Genomic DNA, 24,100 nt, shown 5'->3' with positions numbered 1-24,100 from the left:
TTCTAAAAATTCTTTGGAGCAGAGCATTGCTGGGGCTGGGGGTGAAGGGTATCTGTATATGGGTATCTATCTGTATGCCTGTTGAACATGTCTGATGGGGTGTACTTTGGGGCTGGTGTTCAGAGTAAAATAAGCAGGAGCTCCTCCTTATTTTTGATAAGCAGCAGAATCTAGAAAAGACCTCTTGCTGAAACCACTTAAAATGTAAATCAAAATTTTCTGTAAATATGGGGGTAGGAGGATGTTTGAATGGGAAGTTACCTTGGAAAGTAATGCTAAACTTTAAAAATTCATGTTATAACAATTTTTCAATAGTAAAGAACAAAATGCTTTATGGCTCATATATAAATATATATGTAATTATTCATGTTGCAGAGATAGTTTGCTTTCTCTGCAGGTTGGTATAATAATATCACCTGATTTTCCAATATGATCTTCTTCTAAGTTAGTCATTAAACTTTTTTAATATCTTACTGTTTCTTTTAAAATTGGCACCTACTGAGCCTGCCTCTTATTCCTCCACTCCAACATCCTAAGGAAAGAGTGGCACCATTTGGCAGGCTGTTTGATACTCAGAAAGGCATGGACTTTTTGGAATCTGGCCAGTGTTGGGAAATACTTACTGGTAAAATAGATTTTGAGATGTATAACTTTTTATGGGCACAAATGATTAAAATTTTATATTTTAAAACTCATCTTTTAGCAGCATGTCTCCCTGATTTTCTTAATTCCTAATGAGTACGTTTTGAGGCCAAATGCTGCTACTCACTCAAGCTGCAGTGAGTAGACTGCAGGCCTGTTTCTTCATGTTTGTGTCTTGGTGTCTATAAACTAGCATAGATGGATGCTCATCACCTATGAGGGGCTTCCCTGGTAGCTCAGCTGGTAAAAAATCTGCCTGCAAGACAGGAGACCTGGGTTCAATTCCTGGGTTGAGAAGATCCACTGGAGAAGGGATAGGCTATCCACTCCAGTATTCTTGGGCTTCCCTTGTGGCTCAGCTGGTAAAGAATCTGCGGGCAGTGCAGGAGACCTGGGTTCAGTCGCCCATGTGATGTGGAAGTGCAGGTGCCTAGACTCAGTCACTTTCCTCCCCCACCTTCAGAACAGTTTGCTGCTTTACAATGAGTTCCCTTTTCTGCTTTTCCCTCTAGAGGGTAAACTTTTTGAGAACAAGGGCCAGATGTTTAAAATTTTGGTTTCCTCAAAGACTAGCATATTCTGGGTGCTTAATAAGTGTTCTTGGAAATGAATTCTCTTTTTCTTAAGACTGATTTTCTAGCATATTTCTGCCCCAAATCAGTGGTCAGTTTCTGTATGTGTTAAAAAGAAGTCTTTTCCTTTATAGTTTCTTTTCTGTGCATTTCCAGGTCAAGCAGAGCCTGTTACTTAAGTTGAGTGAGTCAGTTATTCTTCGGTAGCACATTTTCATTTTGTTTGATGCAGAGGGAAAAAAAAAAAAAATATAGATGTAGACATGTAAATGTAGACATGTAGTAGACATGTAATGCAGACATTGTAAATGTAGACATGATGCACATTGCTGATGAATTTATTTAAAACTGTTGGCTTTGTTTTTAAGGTAAGTTCTTTTGTTCTCTCTAATATTATAAAGCTAAGCATGCAGTGCATCACTGCATTGACATTTATATTTTTGCTTTTCCTGGGATTAGATTGAATCCAGGAAGTCATTCCTCCCAATTTGTTTCCTTTTTAAAAATGTTGTGTTGTCTTTATACTTTGTAATTGAAATATTTCTCTTGTTTTCCAATCCCAAAGAAAGGCAATACCAAAGAATGCTCAAACTACCACACAATTGCACTCATCTCACATGCTAGTAAAGTAATGCTCAAAATTCTCCAAGCCAGGCTTCAGCAATATGTGAACCGTGAACTTCCTGATATTCAAGCTGGTTTTAGAAAAGGCAGAGGAACCAGAGATCAAATTGCCAACATCCGCTGGATCATGGAAAAAGCAAGAGAGTTCCAGAAAAGCATCTATTTCTGCTTTATTGACTATGCCAAAGCCTTTGACTGTGTGGATCACAATAAACTGTGGCAAATTCTGAAAGAGATGGGAATACCAGAGCACCTGACCTGCTTCTTGAGAAATCTGTATGCAGGTCAGGAAGCAACAGTTAGAACTGGACATGGAACAACAGACTGGTTCCAAATAGGAAAAGGAGTTCGTCAAGGCTGTATATTGTCACCCTGTTTATTTAACTTATATGCAGAGTATGTCATGAGAAACGCTGGACTGGAAGAAACACAAGCTGGAATCAAGATTGCCGGGAGAAATATCAGTCACCTCAGATATGCAGATGACACCACCCTTATGGCAGAAAGTGAAGAGGAACTAAAAAGCCTGGTGTTGAAAGTGAAAGTGGAGAGTGAAAAAGTTGGCTTAAAGCTCAGTATTCAGAAAACGAAGATCATGGCATCCGGTCCCATCACTTCATGGGAAATAGATGCGGAAACAGTGGAAACAGTGTCAAACTTTATTTTTTTGGGCTCCAAAATCACTGCAGATGGTGACTGCAGCTGTGAAATTAAAAGACGCTTACTCCTTGGAAGGAAAGTTATGACCAACCTAGATAGCATATTCAAAAGCAGAGACGTTTGCCAACAAAGGTTCGTCTAGTCAAGGCTATGGTTTTTCCGGTGGTCATGTATGGATGTGAGAGTTGGACTGTGAAGAAGGCTGAGCGCCGAAGAATTGATGCTTTTGAAGTGTGGTGTTGGAGAAGACTCTTGAGAGTCCCTTGGACTGCAAGGAGATCCAACCAGTCCATTCTGAAGGAGATCAGCCCTGGGATTTCTTTGGAAGGAATGATGCTGAAGCTGAAACGCCAGTACTTTGGCCACCCCATGCGAAGAGTTGACTCATTGGAAAAGACTCTGATGCTGGGAGGAATTGGGGGCAAGAGGAGAAGGGGACGACAGAGGATGAGATGGCTGGGTGGCATCACTGAGTTGATGGACGTGAGTCTGAGTGAACTCTGGGAGTTGGTGATGGACAGGGAGGCCTGGTGTGCTGTGATTCATGGGGTCGCAAAGAGTCGGACACGACTGAGCGACTGATTTGATCTGATCTTTTACATTAAAAGATTCAGAGCTCTTTTTGAGATATCTGCTGTAGATAATTTAACATTTCTTTGTTTTAAGATAAAGAATTTGAGTTTAGGATAGGAAGTGTAAAAATCTTGGAATAAACTGATTTTCATGGTCTGAATTGTCTGCTGGTATTTAAAAGCTGAGTAGGGATTCTTATCCTGGGATTATTCTTGAATGTCTTGTCAGAGTCCACAAACCATCTGAAATGTTGTGCTAAAGTACATGTGTGTATATGTATGTTTTTCTTGGGCCTGTGCCATAGCTGCCATAGTCTTCATTGAGCTTATGAATTCTGAAAAGTTAACAACGTCTCACATAGCATGTAAATGCTAGTACTGTGACTGTCTGGCCCTTTTGGCATAGTGTTTATGCAACTGGATGAATGTTAAAAATATACAGTTGATGTTCTGTGTCTAGAGGCATAGATCCTCTACAAGGAAGGTGAAATTGCACAAAAGGACAATCCCCCTTCTTACTGTAAACCCCCGCCATAGCCGTTGCTTGGGTCCCTGTGACCGTTCTCTGACTCTTCTCATCCTCAGTGTGTGGTGTCATGTCTAGGCCATGGCAGTTACAGCTGGTAGTTCTGGTGGCAGTGCTGAGCCCTACACAGATGTGGGCTCCCATCTTTTGTTAACTGGGTCTGCTTGTAACTCTTGCTCCTTTCCATGCCTGGGTGTCACTCTTCATGCTTGTTGTTTCTAAGGCAGCAGGTTTTGATCAGCAGCCCAGTCTCCCCCCCAGTTTGTTCCTTGCAATTCCTTCTTGGACTGGGCGACTCGCTAGCCTGGCTTGTTGAGATTATGTGTTGACTGAGGCTGTGAGTAAGGGCCCGAGGGGGTCAGCAGCGGAGTGAAGCTGGTACTTGGGCTTTGTACCAGCTGTTCTTTTTTTTTTGAGGTTTTTATATATATATATATTTTTAATTTCTATTTTTTATTTATTTTAGTTGGAGGCTAATTACTTTACAATATTGTGGTGGTTTTTGCCATACATTGACATGAATCAGCTATGGGTTTACACGTGTTCTTGATATTCAGTAGTCGATGTCCCTTTCTGCTTCCTTTGAATTCTGGAGGCTTGATGGGGCTGGGTTATGATCTGTGCAAGTGAAGGCATATACAGGGAAACTCCAGTTCTCTTGGAATTATCACAGACTCAGCTGTTCTAAATGATTTCTGTCCTTGTGACTAAAGTTTTACTCTTTATACTTCAATTGAAATAGATCTGGAAACACTTTCTGACATGACTATAATAAGATAGAAAGCTTCAACAGTTTAAATATTCTGCTGCTTGCATCCTAAGTCTCATTCATCAGGTGAATGTGTCATGTGACATGGCTGGTACCCATTTCTCTTGGTCCTTAGGTTGCCCCCAACGATGAAGCTGTGGTGACGCTGCTATGTGAATGGGCTGTGAGCTGTAAGCGGTCAGGCAAGCACAGGGCGATGGCTGTGGCGAAACTCCTGGAGAAGAGACAAGCGGAAATCGAGGCAGAGGTGGACTTGACTTTCTTTCTACTTGTTGTTAATAATACTGCTTTGAATGGGATTGTTTCTTACTTTCATTGTGCTTTTTTTTTTTTTCTTTTCTTTTTAAAAGAAAAAGGAATGTACAAATTCACATAAGGACTTCATAGCATGACCCCTCTTAAGTTGATGAAGCCCGTAATTTATATTCTGGACTAATTTAAAATCAAGCTTCAAAATCTGACTTAGAATGGAAATCTCCCTCTGTGAGGTTAAGACGTTCACACATACATATGTCTGTACTTTTGGTGTTAAATATCGTTTACATATATATGCACACGTGTGTTTAATGAATATGGAAATACTTTCTTGAGGCCACTGTGACTATGAGATTACAGATGCCAATTTGTGTTCATTTTTGAAACTGTGTTCTGGCCCCAGAGAGAGCAGTTAAAGCCTCTGGAGTCGATTAGAAAGGAACCAACAAAGCTAACGTCGTCAGCATAGCTTTGTTGAAGGAGAGCATCAAAATGAGCCTTCCTTTCTTCCTTTCTAGGGGTGGAGAAGGCATGTGCGTGACCAGACAAGGCTGTCACCTCTCACCTGGATAACTGTGGGTCTCCTGTCTCCTGTCTCTGTCTCTTGCCCCTCCCTCCCCATCACCCTCCACACAGCCTCCAGAGCTGACTTTTTGCCATGGAAACAGATCATATCGTCCTCTTCCTAAAGCACCTGATGGCTCCTTCTCAAGACCCACAGAGCCTCACCTGAGCTGCCCACCTGCCCTTCCCACCTCGTCTCCCGCTCCCGTAGGTCACTCACAGCTCTGGCCGCCCTGGTCTTCCTGTCCATACCACACTCACGTTTCTCTTGGGGCCTTTGCTCTTGTTGTTGCCTGTGGGTGACACATTCTGTTCCCCCTTTTACACGGCTGTTCCTGTTTTAGGAGGCGTCACTTCCTTATCTAGCATTCCTGGCTCAACATGTGTCACCTCCTCAGGAGACTCCTCCACCACCTCATCTGCACTTAACGGCACCCACCCCCCAGCCTGTCTTTCTCAGGCCATTCTGGTTTATTTTCCCCATTGCCTCTTTTTTAATGCCTGTGAGTGTAAGCTTGACAACAGTGGCTTTGCTCACCCCGTTCAGTGTTGCATTACTGATGATACACCTCCTTCTTATGACAGTATTAACAAAAATGAAATAGGAAGAATATTTTCATAGACATCTCCTTTTGTTGGGAAAGCACCTTTCACCAAATACAGAGGGTCATGTTGTTGAAATTGGGGCTTAAAGATATTGATGCTAAGTTGTAAACCACATAGCCCCTTTTTATAATGGCCAAATTAAGAAAAGCATTTCATTGCTTTTTTCCTACATATTAATGAATGGACTATATTCTAAAGAGAAGTGCAGTGGTTAAACTTTAGTAACTAAAGTTGATTCCTCAAATTTCATTGCTCCTACTGGATAATTTTTATTGTGTCTTCCCTTCCCTCTTTGTGTGTCCCAGAATACACACACACACAGTCATATTCAGAAGAGGTTCACACATAGATGACTATAATTTTAATAGGTTTAAATGTATCCATCTCTAAAAATGTATTCTTTTTAGAGATGTTTAAGATAATTGATTTCTATTAAACACCATATTCAAAATTTGACCCTTATAAAGAGGATGGATTGAAGAAATCATATCTAGTATAATGCTGTTTTAATGCTAAAATGGATAATGAAAATGGGAAGAAACGAAGGGACAGCAAAAAGAATAGAAAATGAGGTTCTGATTGCTTCTAATCTGTTCCTTTGCTGATCTTCTAGTAAGTTCTGACTTTAAGAATGTAGAAGTTAAACAGCTTCTCTAGATGTGTTTCCTGAACTGTGGAGATTCCAGGAGGTTCTGAGAGAGCTAATTGGTGAAGTGTGATGAGGGAAAGAATTTTGTTAGAGGGACATTTGACACATTACTTCCCAATATACTCGTAAATTCACCACCTGACAAAAGCAAACACAGAGCAGTCAAACGCAATAATACCTGCCCAAGTGTTTCTTGGAGGGCATACCGCTAAAATGAACTATTTAAAAATGAAGACAGCTTCAGTTTATATTTTAGTGGTTTTGCATAGGAGTAATGAGTAGTTTATTGTATTGTATACTGTATTACGCATTCACTGGTTATTTATACTGTGCTGTGTAGCGTTTATAATTCACATGAATAATGTTTTTTCACAGGAGTTCTTTGAAATTGTTTGAGTTATTTTGCGGCAGTTGCTTCCCTGATTGTTCAGTTGGTAAAGAATCTGCCTACAATGCAGGAGACCTGGGTTCGATCCCTGGGTTGGAAAGATCCCCTGGAGAAGGGAAAGGTTACCCACTCTTATATTCTGGCCTGGAGAATTCCATGGACTGTATAGTCCATCAATGGGGTCTCTCAAAGAGTTGGACACGACTGAGCGACTTTTCACTTTCTTTCATTTTCCCTTTACTTTCAGAAATTATATTCCTTTATGATGCATGGTCCTCAGATAAGTATAGAGATCTCACTTTTGCAGGTTTTATCCAAGAATGTAAATGTTAATGAAAAACCAGCACATTTCTTTGTGCTGACCCATTGTGACTGTACTTGTCTTCACTAATTAACTTGCTTGTTTGTTTTTAATCTCAGAGATGTGGTGAATCAGAAGTCTTAGATGAGAAGGAGTCCATTTCCTCAGCCTCCCTCGCTGGATCTAGTTTACCTGTTTTCCAGAATGTTCTTCTAAGGTTTTTAGATACACAGGCCCCTTCGTTGTGTAAGTAAAGATCTTTGCTTCTAGATCTTAAACAAGGGAATTGACCTTTTTTGGGAACTGATCTTTTTTCTCCCTTACCTGTAATCTTATCAATGTACTTTGCACTGAATATGCTGCAAAATATGCACTGAATATGCTGCATATTTTGCATACAAAATTTTATAGCCTATTTTCAGTGGATACTTTTATGACAATCTTCAAAGACTTGAACATTTCTGGAGTTTTAATAGTTAAAATAATAGATCAGTTCATTCTCTTGTATTTGATTGATTAATTTTCACTTTCTAGATCTTTCTTACCAGAAGAGCAGCATTAAGGTCCTGTGATGCTCACTACATTTATTGTGATTATGAACTTCTCTTCTTTCCCTGTTTTCTAAGTTTCTGATTTTCTAACTTCTAGTGTTAAAAGGGGGCAAAGATAAAACAGAGATACCTTATAAGCAGGATTCTGATGTAAGGACATGATTTGTGAAGATGGTTGACGGCTTGTCCATGGTCTCTTAGTTGTTCATGTTCCATCATGTTCTTTTGTGTCTTAATTATTCCACTGCTGGTGGGGGGTGGGGTGTGGAATAAACAACCATCAAGTGGGTGGAAACTTAAAAAATCATTTGTGTAAGCTCAGTTGGCTTACCCTTATTTTGAGGTTTTCATATGCTGAAGTACAGCAGGGAGTATCTTATCTTCACTTCAGTTCAGTTCAGTCACTCAGTCGTGTCCGACTCTTTACGACCCCATGAACCGTAGCACGCCAGGCCTCCCTGTCCATCATCAACTCCCAGAGTGCACCCAAACCCATGTCTATTGTGTCGGTGATGCCATCCAACCATCTCATCCTCTGTCTTCCCCTTCTCCTCCTGCCCTCAATCTTTCCCAGCGTCAGGGTCTTTTCAAATGAGTCATCTCTTCGCATCAGGTGGCCAAAGTATTGGAGTTTCAGCTTCAACATCAGTCCTTCCAATAAACACCCAGGACTGATCTCTTTTAGAATGGACTGGTTGGATCTTCTTGCAGTCCAAGGGACTCCCTAGAGTCTTTTCCAACACCACAGTTCAAAAGCATCAATTCTTCTGCGCTCAGCTTTGTTTATAGTCCAACCGTCACATCCATATATGACTATAGATGATGGTGGAACAACAGAGAAATGGCAGAAAGTGACAGGAAAGGGAGAAAAAGTGTGGGAGGTAGAAAAGGAAAGTATCTATGGAGAAGAGAGAGGTAAAGCAGCAGCAAATAGTATTGCTTTGATTCCTCTGAGGAGGACCTCATTTTCAGTTGAGTGACACCTGGGGGTGAGGTTTTTTTAGGTTCTTGGTGGCTATCCTAGGGTAAAGGAGAACAAGAACCTCAGCCAAACTGGTGATTGGAATGTAGGAAGCACTGATGAAGCCCGGAGAAAGACAGGAGAGATTCTGGAGAGGAGAAAAGGTGTTGTCATGAATGGCAGTTAGCAGTTGGATGTACCTTGTGTCCTGGGGGAGACAGACACTTGGTCTTTGTTCCCCTCATCCCATCCCCATTCCTTTTCTTGCTTTGGGAAAAAGTTCTTCCTCCTGTGCCTGGCTTGCTCTGGATCCTGTTTATTGCTCTGTAAGGGAGAGCTCTTCTGCTTCTCTGAAGAGTTTACTCTCTCCATTGAGTTTGGAGGTAGATAAGAACAAACCTACAGGGTTAAGATTTAGGGCTTTGAGTTTAGTGTTCCCTGGGTCCATCTGTCATCTTTCTCAGTGTTTGAGTGTGATGGTACTAGGGCCTGAGCTTTGTAGGTTTAGTCTTAGTAGTTTAGTCATTTTTAACCTTATCTCAAAGGTACAGCTACAAAGTTTGAGAGTGTAGTTGCAATATTAAAAGTCATAAGTTAAGTAGCTTACTTATGAATTTTAAAAGATGGCAGAGCTTCATCTTGGGGTCCTTTTTATTGCATTGTTCCTTTTCCTTTTCAGTGGATTCTACTCACTAGGTTTTTTCGAATACCATCTGAATTATGGTTCTGTTGTGAAGTCTCCTTTGAAAAAGTGCACTATTCCCACCCCACCACCCCCCTTCCCCCCAGTATACAGGCGCTCAAAGTAGAACAGACAGTTATGAATCATGAATCATAACAGTTATAAAAATAAAATGTGAGGAGAGTAATCTGGCTTTGATTTTTTTTCCCCCCTTACCTGAAATTTTGTGTGTTAACGTGATTACTTAAATGGCCATTCATTTGCCAGGGACCACTACCTTTAATTTTGGGACAGTGCCCAGAACACTGGATACTGTTTTGCAGTTACAGTGGGAACAGAACTGGTGTACTGGTTCTGCACTGAAAGCTAGACCCGTGTAGTGAATTTTCCAATAAATCCTTTATTAAAAAAAAAATAGAAAAAATAGTGAAAATTTTAAGCCTGAGTCCTTGTCTTTATTCTTTTTCCCCCCTCCTCAGTCAAGGAAACTGAATTCTTGATGGCCTTTGTCCCCTCACAGCGGATCCAAATAGCGAATGTGAGAAGGTGGAGTTTGTCAACCTGGTGCTGCTCTTCTGTGAGTTCATCCGGCACGACGTCTTCTCCCACGATGCCTACATGTGCACCCTCATCTCTCGGGGAGACCTGTCTGTCACCGCCTCCACGCGGCCGCGGTCGCCAGCAGGAGAGAATACGGATGAGCACTATCCAAAGGACCACGACATGAAAATGGAGGTATGGTCCTGGGAGAGGGCCAGCCCTTGGACCTGAACTGTGCTGGGAGTCACTTTCAGAAGGGCTACACGCTGGTGGAAGGGTGATGGCTTTTCAGTTGTAGTCTCTAGTTTCAAAGCTCATTTATCGCTGCTTCTCACTGACATGAAAAAGTTTGGACTATAATTTACATCTTCTAGAATTGTCTTTTGGGTATGCTAATACGGAAAAGATTCGACAGGCCATCACATTTTTCACTGAATTGGAATTGTGTGCTTCCAATTTTATGTATTTCTAATCTCCAGTTTTACTTTAATGTTTAGCCTCAAATTTGGACTTGTTTTGTTCCTGACGTCATGACTGTTTTTATTCTAAGTAACATCTTTCCCCCAATGTCTCATTACCTATATTGCTCTTTGATACTTATATTGCTCTTTTATACGTATGTTTTAGTCATAACACATCATATTTTCATTTCAATTAATTACAAATTTAATCTGTCTTTCAAATGTAGAATTGCTCTTTTTAGCAAATTACTTTATGCTGTGAGTATGACTTTATCATTTTCTGCCAATTTTCTGATATTTTGGGCATTGTTCCAGATACTTTTGGGACTTTTCAAGGCCAAAAACATGAAGTTGGTGATGGGAAATAATAGAAAATTGTTAGAAATTATGATAGTTTCTGAAAAATAAAGCCTCATATCGGTCCTGTGAGTTTCAGCATATGCTGTTATGATATTTTACAATAATGGCTATCTTTGTAATTTAAAAACGTGCCTTTAGAATTGCACACGTGAATTTATAGTTTATACTCTTAAAGATTTTTGAAAATTACTTGTTTAATATGAATACTTTTGTTTCTAAATTTGTCCACAGTAAAAAAGTTAGAGTAAAACATAAAATTAGTTTACCTGTTTATGCTTTTTCTATGTTTCTCTGTCTCTCTCTCTTTTGTTTCCTGCTTTTGAACATCAAGGTATCTTGTATGTTAAATATCCTTAGATTTTTCTTACTAAGGCAAGTTGGTGAGCATGTGACTGGGAATAGCCCCGAGAAGGAAATTATGGTCAGTTTGTTTTTAATCAGGAAGTTTGTGCAATTTTTTCTTGAAATAGCACGGAAGTTAAATCTTTTTTATCATGAGGATGAAGAACGTGCCTTTGTAAAGCAGTGTGTATCTTAACTTCCTTTTCTTTTATTGAGGAAAAACACACTGAGGGGAAAAGAGACATAAGGTGACTGATGTCACTGTCATGTTTCAGCTTCAGCTTAATGAACTACAAAATTTACAATGTGACTTTCTTTCTCTGGCAATTATCAGGAACAGACTATTATGGCGCATATGGGCATTGACTCAGGAACTACTAATATTTTTGATGAAGTAGACAAGAATGACTTTAAAACTGACTTTGGTTCGGAATTTCCAGTAGGTTCAACCTTCCAATTCTTATTGACCATGAACCCCTCCTCCCCCACCTCTATCCCCTGCTGTCTCCTCCTCCTGCCCCTTGCCTTGTGTACTGGCATGACCCCTGTACTTGTGATGCAAATGTCTTTCTCTGGAATGAATTCCACCCCAGGCCACAGTTCATCTTCTCATGCAGCTGCCTCATTTCAGTTCATCCTCAGTTTTGGCTGCATTGCCTCCTCCTGGTTGACCGTGACTCCTTTGTTTAGACATCATTATCTCTCAGGAATCCATGAATATCATTTTATCAGGACAGGCCATGTTGATTTGCTGGATGTGTGTTCAACTTCTAAATAACAGCTTTCCTGGCTCAGGACTTGTACATTCTTCTGCTTTATCTTGGTATAATTACGTGTTCTTCCTCAGGGATCTCAGTGTGTAACTAACTCTATGAAAACACATGTTGGTTGGGGTACAGACTAAAACCTTTGTGTCTGTTGTCCATGAGCTTTATAAGTGAATTATTCCTTTATATATGTTTTTGTAGGAAATGTAGCCCTATGAGGAAGACACTTAGTTATCAGTCTAATTTCATCTCTGGTCCTCTGGGAAATGGAGCTGTGCACGCGTCTTACCTGTGTGTGTGGTTGCCAGTTTCTCATCTTTGGAACAGGAGATGATGCTCTTTATCTGAACATAAAATTTGTGGAAATTAACACAGTTCCTTATTTTGCTAATGGTTAAATAAGGAAAAGATATGGTATGAGTGTCTTGTGTTGTTTGAAGTTGTGTGCTTTGGTTTTGCTCTTTCATTTACAGTCTCCAACATTTGTTTTACATGACTTAGATTTTTTCTCCCATGCCTGGAGAGTCCTGTGAGAATGCCAACCCTTCTCTGGGCAGAAGAATGTCAGTTAATGGTGAGAAGCTGTTGAAGAGAGAAAAACCAAGGGAGTTGATTTTTCCATCTAATTATGACCTCCTACGACACCTGCAGTATGCAACCCATTTTCCCATACCTCTGGTAAGTCGCTTGTCAGTTGGCAAGCTGATCATTTCATTGTAGGGTCATTGATTATTCAACTGCTTGCCTGAGTACTACACATGAAAGAGGTGAGTGTTTTGTATTCACTACCTGCTTTTGTTTGTTATGGTTCTTATCATGTAGCTTATGTGCTCGTGTAGTCTACATTTGTGGTGTCGTACTACTGACATTTAGCAAAATTTTCCATATTAGTATACTTGTACTAAGAGCATCTGAGTCACTGCAAATTATATCTGTATGTATTTTCCTACTTCGATTTGAAACTCATTTACTACGTAGCTTTTATCTGCACTGTATTGTGGTAGGTACTTTTGGCATTATACAGATGAGTAAGAACTTTTGAGCACAGAAAAGATGAAAAAGATAGGGAGACAAATGTCTATAAAATGACAAGCACCATAATAAGTGAAATAACTTGAGTAAAAACCCAAGTGACCACTGAAAAGTGAACCGTTTGACATTCCCAGAGCTCTTCTGCTACTCTGAAAGAATAAAGATGGGAGGAGGGGAAAACCTCTGGTTGAAAAATTGGCTCATGCTTCATAGAAGAGGTCATATATGTGATAGACTTGGATTTCCACTTGTTGACTGTAAGAACTGGATATCGATAGCACATGGGAAATAGTTGCTGGGAAATTTAGTGTTTGAGTCATAACAAGTGATGTGCTTTATTTTGAAGGGAAACAAGATTAGTTTTCTGATACATGTAATGCAAATTGGGCCAAAATTTATAGAAAAATTTTTTAAAATTCTTAGGTTCACTATCCTTTTTCGTGGAATTTTAACTTATTTCAGTGAGTCATTTTTTTTATATAAGACTATTATTACTACTATTTTTTAAAAAAATGTAATTGTGAGGTGCATATTATATTATTTCCTAGACACCTTTGTGGAGTTTTGATCTCTAGGCTAAATAGTTTCTTAAATTTTTTTATTTTCTGGTTATTTTTGAACATCCTCTGAAATGACTTTTGAAATCACTACACCCATATATTTTTTTTTCTTGTTACAATTAAGAATCCCTTGTTAATTATCCTATGTCTAGGACTATATTGAAAGTAACTAAAATTCTTTCTTTTTCATCACTGGTTGAATATACCAATATTTTTCATCTGTTACCTGTGGGCATCACTCATTTTCTACATATTGGAACAACTTCACAGTGTATTTAGAGCAGCAGAAACAGCTTGGTATTTTAGAGATATATCTTGAAGAATTCATGGGTGAACTATCATGATGTCTGATTTGTTTTAAAATAGTCAAGATTCCATATTAAAGTCTAGAGTTGAGTTAATATTAATGTGCTGGTGTTACTGTCCTGGTTTTGACAAATACATCATGGTACGTAAGGCTTTATCTCTAGGGCAAACTAGATGAAGAAGATACGGGAACTGTCTGTACTATCTTTTTACTTTATCTGTAAGTTTTAAATTATCCCAAAATGTGTATTTGGAAGAAATAGGGGAAAGGAAGGAGATACGGCAGAAACTTGAAAACGGTTCAGACTGGTTGAGGGTTCTGTGCTCTTCTCTTGGGTGAGCGGCGCTTTGCAGGTCTCCCTGTGTGTGGGGGTATGAGAGCAGGGGGCTGCGCGAGCGTGCGCTTCTTTTCTTCTGTCATTTACGTGAATTCATGTGACCTGTGGTGGTGACACAGCTGTTCCCAGCACTTAAATTCTCAAGACTGTCCTCTTCCTTAGAGGAAAGAATGTGAATGATTTCCAGGGACTAAGTCTCCTGATGGATAATGACAGAATTCAGCTGCGATGCGAAATCATAAAAGAACTGCTAGAAATTTGACATTATAGGATAGAATTTTTTAATAGCCTTCTATTACCAGTTGTCTAAGAAGTGCCTTTTTTGTCAGTGTAATTTAGACTAAACCATCAGAAAAGGGGAAATAAAAGCGTATGCTAGTAAAACTGTGCCATTGTGGATGCTATAGTGAGTCTGACTCGCCTATTATGCACATGAGGAGAATACAAGAATATGATTTAAAAATAAAAAGTTTGTTTTTTACCGCCCCCACCCCCACTTTGTCTTTAAAATGTGGCTCTAGTGAGTGAAGGCCAAGGAGAGAAGACTAAAAGGCACCTTGACTAAAAGATTCAGAAAAGTAAGCTAGTTTCATATATGCTCTTGTATGAATGATGTCTTCATCTGCTCATCAGTAAGACTATGCTCTCAGTGGGCCACCAAGCCCAGGTTCTAGTGTCCAGGCATTCAACCAGCCTCTGCCACAAAATTTGGGGTCATTTAGACCCTATCTGTGTCAGACATGTGATACCGACAGGGCTTCCTGTCATTACCACTAGCCAGCTGGGGTTGGTGCAGTGCCTACCATGTTAGAGCTGTAACGGGCACTTTTTTGGGTGCATTTTCTCATTTACTATTCTCCTCAGACTGTACATCCTCAGAGAATGTGTAGTAGAGCTGTGGGCAGGAGTTGTCCAAGGTTCAGCTGTCAGAAAATAGTTCTCAGCACAGAGCTAAAAAATGAGTCTGGAATTCAAACTTGTTACTTTCCAGGAACACCATTTCTTTTTCCTTCCTTCCTTCTTTTCTTCCCTCTTTCCTTATTTTTCTGTCTTTCTCTCTCCCTTCATTGCCTCCTCCCCTCCCTCCTATCCTTTGAGATCATTTATTTTTATTGAGGTAATGTTGATTTATAACATTAGAGATGTTTCACGTGTAAACATTTTATTTCTACTGCGGTATCCCCCACAGCGTGCTTACCACCCAAACTGAGTTTCCCTTTGTCGCCACCAGCCGATCCCCATTGCCCATGTCATCCTTCTCAGCCCTTCTCCTCTGGCGACCACTACTCTGTTCTCTGTGTCTACGTGTTTGTTTTTGCTCAAACAACACCATTTCTTAATAATTGCATTACTGATGGTTTTGATATGGGCTTTTATAATTGAAGCGAAAACAATACAAAGTCTTGTATATGCTTATCTTAATTTTTTAGTCTTCCTTCCCTAAATAAGTCTTCATTTAATACCATCTACTGAATCCTTTCTGCTTTACTCGCATTTGAGAGAATTTGATCAATGGCTTGTGACCCTGAGAGTGGAGTCACGCATACATTACATGGCTGGCCCCCCATGGGGTCAAGCTCATCTTTAGGACCTGGGGGGCACACTTCAGCTAAGCTCATGCTGCATTTCTTTCTAATAAGTCCTTGCAATGTGGAGCTGACGTGTCTATTTCAAGACTATTTGACTGGTGCTAGTTTTCCATACCTTTGATGTGAGTTCCAAAACAGTGGTTTTAGCAGTTAGTATAACTCAATGACCCCCCACTTGAAGATGTTATGGGGTATGTTCTTTACTGCTACAAAATAAAAATAAGAAATCACTGGATTTGTCATTACTAACAGTAGAACAATCTTTATTTATAACCTATAGTTAAAATATAAGGATATCCTATAGTACGTTCAAAAACCATGTTTTTCCGAGCCTTTTTATAAGTAAAAAATTGTAAGCTATTGTGCTAGGACACACTGCTGCTGCTGCTGCTAAGTCGCTTCAGTCGTATCCGACTCTGTGCGACACCATAGACGGCAGCCCACCAGGCTCCCCCGTCCCTGGGATTCTCCAGGCAAGAACACTGGAGTGGGTTGCCATTTCCTTCTCCAATGCATGAAAGAGAAAAGTGAAGGTGAAGTCGCTCAGTCGTGTCCGACTCTTAGAGACCCCATGGACTCCTCTGCCCATGGAATTTTCCAGGCAAGAGTACTGGAGTGGGGTGCCATTGCCTTCTCCGAGGACACACTTAGATGTTAAAAATTGGAGCATTGAGCCAAAAAGTTACTGTTTTTAAGTGATGGATTAAAAATCAATCAGGCTCACGTGGTTTCAGGTAAGAAATCACCTGCCCTTTTTTTTTTTTAAAGTGATCTAAAGGGCTTTAAACTGTGTTGCTAAAGGGCTTTCTGGCAACTCACATAGAGAGTATTTTGCATATTTCTATCAGAAGTCAGCTCCAGGTCTTTAAATGAATACCTAATGAATATTTCGGACTCTGTGTTATAGAACTCATTTAGGTTTTAAGGATATTGCAGGGTTTATATTGGTTCAACAAGACTTTTTAGTTTTTTTTTGTACAAACATTTGTATTAAGGAGCATCAACAACCACAAGAGTACAGTTGGGCTTGTGTTCAGAAACAGTTTCTCAGTAAACCAAACCGCATTTGCCCTCTGCCTGTATTTTTACTTATGGAGGCTCTTTTTCCCCTCCTTCCCAGGAGTTTGTACACTTAATTGTCTAGTGAGGCAAGAAATTATAGCATGCAAAAAAATCCTGTATTTTATGCATTGTTTTCAGACCTTGGTTTTTCTTTTTGAGCCTTGGACTCCTTATGGGAAGCAAATGTCTCAGTGATCTTTAATCGGAAAGCTTTTGAGAGATGATAGTACAGGATTGGATCGAAACACAGGTTGGACACAGCCAGGAGCAGTGTGGCCTCTTTTGCTTTGAAAAGTGAAATCCTGGTGGAACAGTCAGATATGACCTCTGTCTGGCTGAGGGTGTATGGGATTCGGACAATGTGATAAGGAACAAAACATATGATGTAGCCTGTAGTCACCAAAAGTATACTGATGAGAGCTCTCTTCACGTTTGGATAATTTTCATTATCTTTGTTTCTGTAGAGTTGTCGAATTACAAGGCAGTTAGATATTAAGATGATGGCTGAGAAATTGAAGAATATTGCTATACTTATGAAATTTGTCAGCAAATGCCAGTTTCTTCCAAACTCATTTTTGAATTCCATGCAGCCCACGTTGGGCTTTTCCTTGATGTCTTTGATGGGAATGATCATGTTTGGCACCATTATAAGAAGGACCATTAGCCACACAACAGCTGATATCATTTTAGCAAACCCAGGTTCTTGTATTCGATAAATCTTGCAGCTGTATGTCAACTGAAGACAGCGATCAATGCTAACGAATGCTAAGAAGATTATTGATAAGTACATATTAATGTAGATGAGGCAGGCTGTCACTTGGCAGTGGAATATCCTCAGCTTCCAGGGTGCGACACCCAAGTCAACAGTGATTTTCACTGGTAATGCCAGAGTGAGCAGGAAATCAGCTGTAAGCAAATTAATTAAGTATATGCTCACACACCTGTGATTTGTGTTTTTCTGTATGAAAGCCCAGGTTGCAAAACAACTTCCAATAATTCCAATGAGGAAAACTAAATAAAAGAAATATGTGAATGGCTCCAGGTCTCTGTAAACTGGGCAGAAGGTAGAACTGTTGGTCATCTTCAAGGACAGTAGGGATGACCGTCCAGAAAGAACAAAACAAAGACAAAAAGCTCCAAAGAATCTGTTAAAAAAAAAAAAAAAAGAAAAGAAAACGAATGAGAGGGAAGGGAGGTTAGTAATTCAAATTAGAAATTGTTTTCTTCAAACACAATTGCATTCCCGAAACCATGGTCGCAATCACTCTGCTTCTTAGAATTTTATTGGTGAAGTTACTTGATGTGTGAATTGGTGGGAACATCTTCGATTACAAGGAAGGAAGCATGGGGTTTCCATGGTCTGATTTTGTGATTTTGGGAAATCCCGTGTAGGTTGCTGCTAGAAGGGATGTTTTTGACTTCACACTTTTGCATCCTGATAGCTTGTTTGTAACCAGTTGGGTTGGAAGTTAGTTTGTAGAGGAGATAAGTGAACTGAATTTCTGAGAAATAGAGGAAACAAAAGGTTTGGTTGTGGCTGAGCCTGAATTGCTCTCAATGAGGCTTCCTGGCTTTTGTTTTCATAGGTTTCATGAACTCTTCATGCTGGAGAAACCTAGGTGGAGAGGGGGAGGTGAGAGGGGACAGAAAATTGTACTAAAATCTAAAAGATTTTTATTTAAATAATAGGCCTTTTGTTGTGTAACCTACCAGAACAGTTTTACAATCAGAATTTCATTTCATTTTTCTTTTTTAACAGAAGAAGTTGTAGGATTAGTATCTGGTCTTTGCCTGATGTTCTGGATTATGATGGTGTAGACCTGTCCTGTCTGGTTTGGTAACCTACAACCACAGATGACCATTAAGCCCTTGAAAAGTGACCAGTCCAAACTGACCTGTGCTGTAAGTGCAAAGTACATACTGGGTCTTAAAAAAATTTAGTATGAAATATTATAACTACTAGTTACTACTTGCACTATTTTTACAATATTTTACGTTAAATCTTTAAAACCCAGTCTGTACTTTGCACTTACAGCACAAGTCAGTTTGAGCTGGTCACAGTTCAAAGGCTTAAGGAGTAAAATTGTGCTATTTTATGCATGTAGTGCAACAGTTAGTAAAATGTGTCATTAATTTTTATATTGAGCATATAGTGAAACGATATTTTTGATACATTAGGTTAAATATATTATTAAAATTAATTTCTCCTGCTTTTGCTTTTTTTAAGTGTAGCTGCAAGATAGTTTTAAAATAGCTTTGTGGTTTGCTTTATATTTCTCTTGAACAGTGCTCGCATAGATATTTCCTTGGTCAAGAAGTTTGACGAAGATTATATTTTAAAGGTTTCTAGGGCAAGGGTATATGATTGTTGGTAACAAATTCTCAGAAGAGAAGCTCAGTTATATATATAGAAGTATCAAAACATCTAACTTGAGCACTTGAGGGGTTTATTTTTTTCTTCTTTCATTGTGGGTTTCAAGGCAGTCAGGGCCAGGTGTGTAAGTCCTGCCCTTGGAACCACTGTGATCATCGCTGATAGTGACAAAGTCTTGTCATATTCCCTCTGTATCTGGAATATTGGATGATTTATAGCATCAGTTAAACAAACTAGGCTTCATAAACTCATGCTCTTAGGGCTGTGGCACCATTCTCATGAATATTAAACAATTTCCTTCCTGTGATTTATTGATCAGAAGATTGGTTTTGTGTTTTAGCAAGAAAAAAAATTCATGTGCAGCTTTTAAAAATAGCAACCAGTAACTTTAGGAGTTAAGAAGGCCATTTTTCTGAAACTTCCTTTTAAAAACATAAAAACTTTAGAAGCTTTTTTGAATCTTAATTCTCTTAATTATTTAATGATCCATTGGGTACATCTTGGGGTGAGACAATATGTAAGTGGATGGATAAGGCAGATGTATATAAAGCTTTCTAAATTAAAGGGACATTTAAAGAGTACATGTTTTTCCCATTTCCCTACTTGAGATAGGACTTGAGAGTCCAGGAATAACATCATTCTGTACTAAACTCAGTGATAGTCATCAAACACATTCTTTGTATCTGGTACCATGCCAAATACTTTACATGTACTGATTTAATCTTTTATTATTTCTATTATGTAGATGTTGTCTCCCTTACCTTTTTTAAATTGGAGTATGGAGGTACCTTATAAAACTAAAAATAGAGCTACCATGTGATCCATGAGCCCATATATTGGGTATATACTCTGAGAAAACCATGATTCAAAAAGACCATGCGCCCCAGTGTTGCTGCAGCACTGTTTCCAGTAGCCAGGACGTGGAGCAGCCGACATGTCCACTGACAGATGAGTGGACATATATACAATGGGATATTTCTTGGCTATAAAAAGGAACAAAATTAGGTCATTTGTATCCCTGTTTTATAGATGAGAAAACAGGCACCATGAGGTTGAGTAGCACTTGAGGTTGTATAGCTGGTAAACTACAGAGCCAGGATTCCCAGCCAGCCAGTCTGATCTTAGAAGCCATGTTCAAAACCACTTTGAAACTGTGTCTCAGTAATAATAACAATAATAATGGTGGTTATTGTTATTATTTTGAGTAATAATTTTTATTGGAGTATACTTGATTTACAATGTTGTGCTAATTTTAGTTGTACAGCAAACATATATCGACTCTTTTTTTAGATTTTTTTTTTAACTTGTGTAAGTCCTTACAGAGTATTGAGTAGGGTTCCCTGTGCTTACAGTAGGTCCTTATTAGTTATCTATTTTATATATAGTACTGTTGCCTGGAAAAATCCCATGGATGGAGGAGCCTGGTAGGCTGCAGTCCATGGGGTCGAGAAGAGTTGGACACGACTGAGCAACTTCACTTTCACTTTTGACTTTCATGAATTGGAGAAGGAAATGGCAATCCACTCCAGTGTTCTTGCCTGGAGAATCCCAGGGACGGGGGAGCCTGGTGGGCTGCCGTCTATGGGGTCGCACAGAGTCGGACACGACTGAAGTGACTTAGCAGCAGCAGTGTGTTTATGTCAGTCCCAATCTCCCAGTTTATCCCTCCCCCCGTTACCCTTGGTAACCATAAGTTTGTTTTATACATCTGTGACTCTTTGTGTTTTATAAATAGGTTCATTTGTACCATTATTTTTAGATTCCACATATAAGTGGTATCATATAATACTTATTTTTATTATAATATCAAACCTTTACTAAGTTCTTTATTTTAGAACTATAAGTCTAAAAATTTTCATGTAAAAGACCAGAAATAAAATATTCATTCTTAATTTTTCCCCTAAATACTAATGAACGACATTTAGGCTCTGTGTGTTTTGATGTTTCATTTTACAATAGATATATTAAAAAAAAATCTCGGTCCTATCTTTTAAGCTTAAACCTTCTTTTCTTTCAGAATTCCTGTTTGTAGTCTCTCCATGTCATCTGCACTGTCTTCCTCCCAACTCTGCAGTTTAGTTGGTGGGACCCCTGCTGTTCTGGGAGCACTTCCTTCCTTCCTTTGTACTTTTTGTTGTGATAGCATTTGGGGCTCATAGGACTGCCAGAGTGCAGGGAACCCTTATTTATAACATTTGGTCCAGTCCCTGGGTTTGAGGACACTGAGGTCTGGCTCCTGGGTGTTGGCCAGGGTTCCCTGGCTTGTTGGAGCAGACTAGGGTCTCACCTTGTTGATCATTTTCTAGGCTCTCTGCCTGTATCCTTCCCAGCCCCCATTCTGCCTATCCTAAATGCCTAAAGGAAGCCCTTCAGATCTGAAGTCTGTTCTAGGTTTTACTGACATCCTTATGACTTGACTTTTGCTAATAACCATTTATTTATTAACCATTTATTCTGGACATTCTTTTGTTCTCTGGGTCAAAAGCTAGTGTCAGTGTAGATGAACTGTCACCTCCCGCCTTTGCTCATTGTTCCTTTACAGGCTAGGATTTTGGCCTGCTGCTGCTGCTAAGTGGCTTCAGTCGTGTCCTACTCGGTGCGACCCCATAGACAGCAGCCCACTAGGCTCCTCTGTCCCTGGGATTCTCCAGGCAAGAACACTGGAGTGGGTTGCCATTTCCTTCCCCAATGCATGAAAATGAAAAGTGAAAGTGAAATCGCTTAGTCGTGCCTGACTCTTAGCGACCCCATGGACTGCAGCCTACCAGGCCCTCTGTTCATGGGATTTTCCAGGCAAGAGTACTGGAGTACTGGAGTGGGTTGCCATTGCCTTCTCTGAAGATTTTGGCCTAGGCTCTTGTATTTCGAATGTTACATTATGATCGTAACATATAATGCGTTTCTTTGAGTGCCCTATTGCTCATACAGTAAAGTCTCATTTTATAGATGACTACGTGGTAAAGAGAGGATTAGAGAATTAATTAGTTTTGATCAGTTAGTGTACTGTGTATCTGGAACTGGAGAAGGAAACGGCAACCCACTCCAGTATTCATGCCTGGAAAATCCCATGGACCGAGGAGCCTGGTGGGCCACAATCCACGGGGTCGCAAAGAGTCCGACGACTGAGCGACTTCTGTGTTCTGTGTATCTGTGTATATCTGGAAGTAACCAGCCATGGGTAATTTATTTAAAAATAATTACAATGTAACTATTCACTCAATACTGCTTGAGAGTTATGCAGGGCCTCCCAGTTGTTTTTCTTGAACCTCCAGCTAGCTTGCAATGAAGCCCACACTTCTCATTTAAAATTTTTGGTCATATCAAATATTTAATAGTTGTTAAATTATAATAGCATTCTGGGTTTTCCATCATGAATTTGAAAACTAAGTGCTCAATGAATATATTTTTTTAACCAATTATTAGCCTGTGGACATCTAAAGTGCCCAGGTGTATTCCAGCAAAATCAAGAAATTTCTAGTGTTTCCTTTGTTTTAGAGTGCCCGTTGCTTAGATCCTTCTTTACAGAAGTCACAATGGAATTTTCTAGAAATTACCTATCACAGTGTTTGTAGAGCCCTGTTGTGCCCTGTGGTGAAGAACTACAACATAGCCTTCATCCATCCAGTTTTAAAATCGAGTTACTGACTAGTTCGGTTTACCCATCAGGAAGTAGTATTCAGTGTTGTGTGAATTAAGTTGTCTTTCTTAAAGGGATGGATGAGGTCTTCAGGTAGAAGAAAATTACAGTGTAGTTCACACTGAGAATCTATTTGGAGTTTAATAATTGGTGCCGCCTTCTACAGCAACCTTATTACATGTTGGCATTTTCAGCTCACATGGTTTAAGCACTGAAAATCATAGATTTCCCTGCCACGTAAAGACACTGAATATATTAAGTATTTAGGAAGACATACCTGGAGATGTATTCTCCGTGCTTCAGTGGGCCTTGCTCCAAGTCTTCAGAGAAACATGAGCTGTTTGGCTAGCTTCAGCGGTAGCAGGCCCGCTGTAGGGCTGCCGGCTGCACTAAAAATTTCCTTTCCTTTTTGTGTGGTTTTAAAATGTTGCATATTGACGTAGATGAAACTGTGGTTTGCAAATAGTTTAACTGTGTTTTTTTCTTTTCTTTTTTAAAAAAATATTTTACCTTTATGAAAGCCTCCTCAAGAAGTTCTTTTCAATTTTGTACAAGGTTTCTTCAAGAATTAAGATTTGTTTGTTTTTGTAGAGGAAAGATTTTTATTCATCTGTTGTAATACCTATGTTTTTTTGAAATCACTCAAGCTGTGTTTTTCATCATAATGATTTTAAAGAACGCCAATTTTTGCGTCTTGAATGGTGTTATGAGTTAAAGATACCAGGTGTTTAAGCAGAATTTCTTTAGTATATATACTGATACTCATCAGCTTTCAAAATGATAATTTAAAAAATTGTTGCAGTTTTAATACTGCTGTGAGACATCTGCTAACATACAAAAAATATGTGATTTAATAGAGTCTGATATAGTGTATTTTTTTGTCTTCATTTTTTTGTTCATTTAAGAAGAATTTGGAAATACAAGAGGAAAATCATTATGTACAGAGATAATCACGGTTAACATTTTTGCTACATACATTTTCTGGCTCTGTTTTGTTTATTTATTTATTTTAATCAATTACTTAAAACTTTTTTTAGCTGTGCCGGGTCTTTGTTGCTGTGTGCAGGCTTTCTGTAGCTGCGGTGAACGGGGAATATTTTCTAGTTGCCATTCATGGGCTTCTTATTGGCGTGGTTTCTGTTGTGGAGCCGGAGCTCTAGGGTGTGCCAGCTTCAGTAGTTGAGCATGTGGGCTCAGTAGTTGTGGCACACAGGGTTTATTAATTATCTTGTGGCATGTGAAAACTTCCTAAACCAAGGATAGAACCCATGTCCCCTGCACTGGCAGGCGGATTCTTAATCACTGGACTACCAGTGGTGATGGCTGATATATACATTCTAGAATTTTTCTGAGTATGCTCACATAATCTCACATCATCTCACAGAGGATGAAATGGTTTGGATGGCATCA

The 24,100-nt window shown here is 39.4% G+C and overlaps 2 protein-coding genes across 5 annotated transcripts in view; one reads left to right on the top strand and one right to left on the bottom strand.

The window, feature by feature from the left end:
* MED12L (mediator complex subunit 12L) overlaps window positions 1-24,100 on the top strand; it is a 361,400-nt gene that overhangs the window by 102,485 nt on the left and 234,815 nt on the right. For all 3 annotated transcript variants that reach the window (XM_070374718.1, XM_070374715.1, XM_070374713.1), the window contains 4 exons: window positions 4,481-4,612; window positions 7,248-7,374; window positions 9,843-10,057; window positions 12,294-12,470. In XM_070374718.1, the coding sequence (XP_070230819.1) occupies window positions 4,481-4,612; window positions 7,248-7,374; window positions 9,843-10,057; window positions 12,294-12,470 (651 nt within the window). The remainder of the gene's footprint in view (window positions 1-4,480; window positions 4,613-7,247; window positions 7,375-9,842; window positions 10,058-12,293; window positions 12,471-24,100) is intronic.
* GPR171 (G protein-coupled receptor 171) lies at window positions 15,229-23,088 on the bottom strand. Of its 2 annotated transcripts, none has more exons than XM_005904785.2 (2): window positions 22,968-23,088; window positions 15,229-17,824 (listed from the first exon to the last, which is right to left on the bottom strand). In XM_005904785.2, exon 2 carries the CDS (start codon window positions 17,758-17,760, stop codon window positions 16,801-16,803), a length of 960 nt encoding a protein of 319 aa, XP_005904847.1. In that variant the 5' UTR covers window positions 17,761-17,824; window positions 22,968-23,088; the 3' UTR covers window positions 15,229-16,800. The 2 variants fall into 2 exon arrangements, with proteins under 2 accessions (XP_005904847.1, XP_014336629.1); XM_014481143.2 differs by having other exon boundaries at window positions 15,229-18,294; window positions 22,968-23,073.

This window comes from Bos mutus, chromosome 1 (assembly GCF_027580195.1).
Source record: "Bos mutus isolate GX-2022 chromosome 1, NWIPB_WYAK_1.1, whole genome shotgun sequence".
Taxonomy (NCBI): Eukaryota; Metazoa; Chordata; class Mammalia; order Artiodactyla; family Bovidae; genus Bos; species Bos mutus.
The sequence above is the reverse complement of the archived record's forward strand: the minus strand, read 5'-3'. Positions and strand labels throughout refer to the sequence as shown.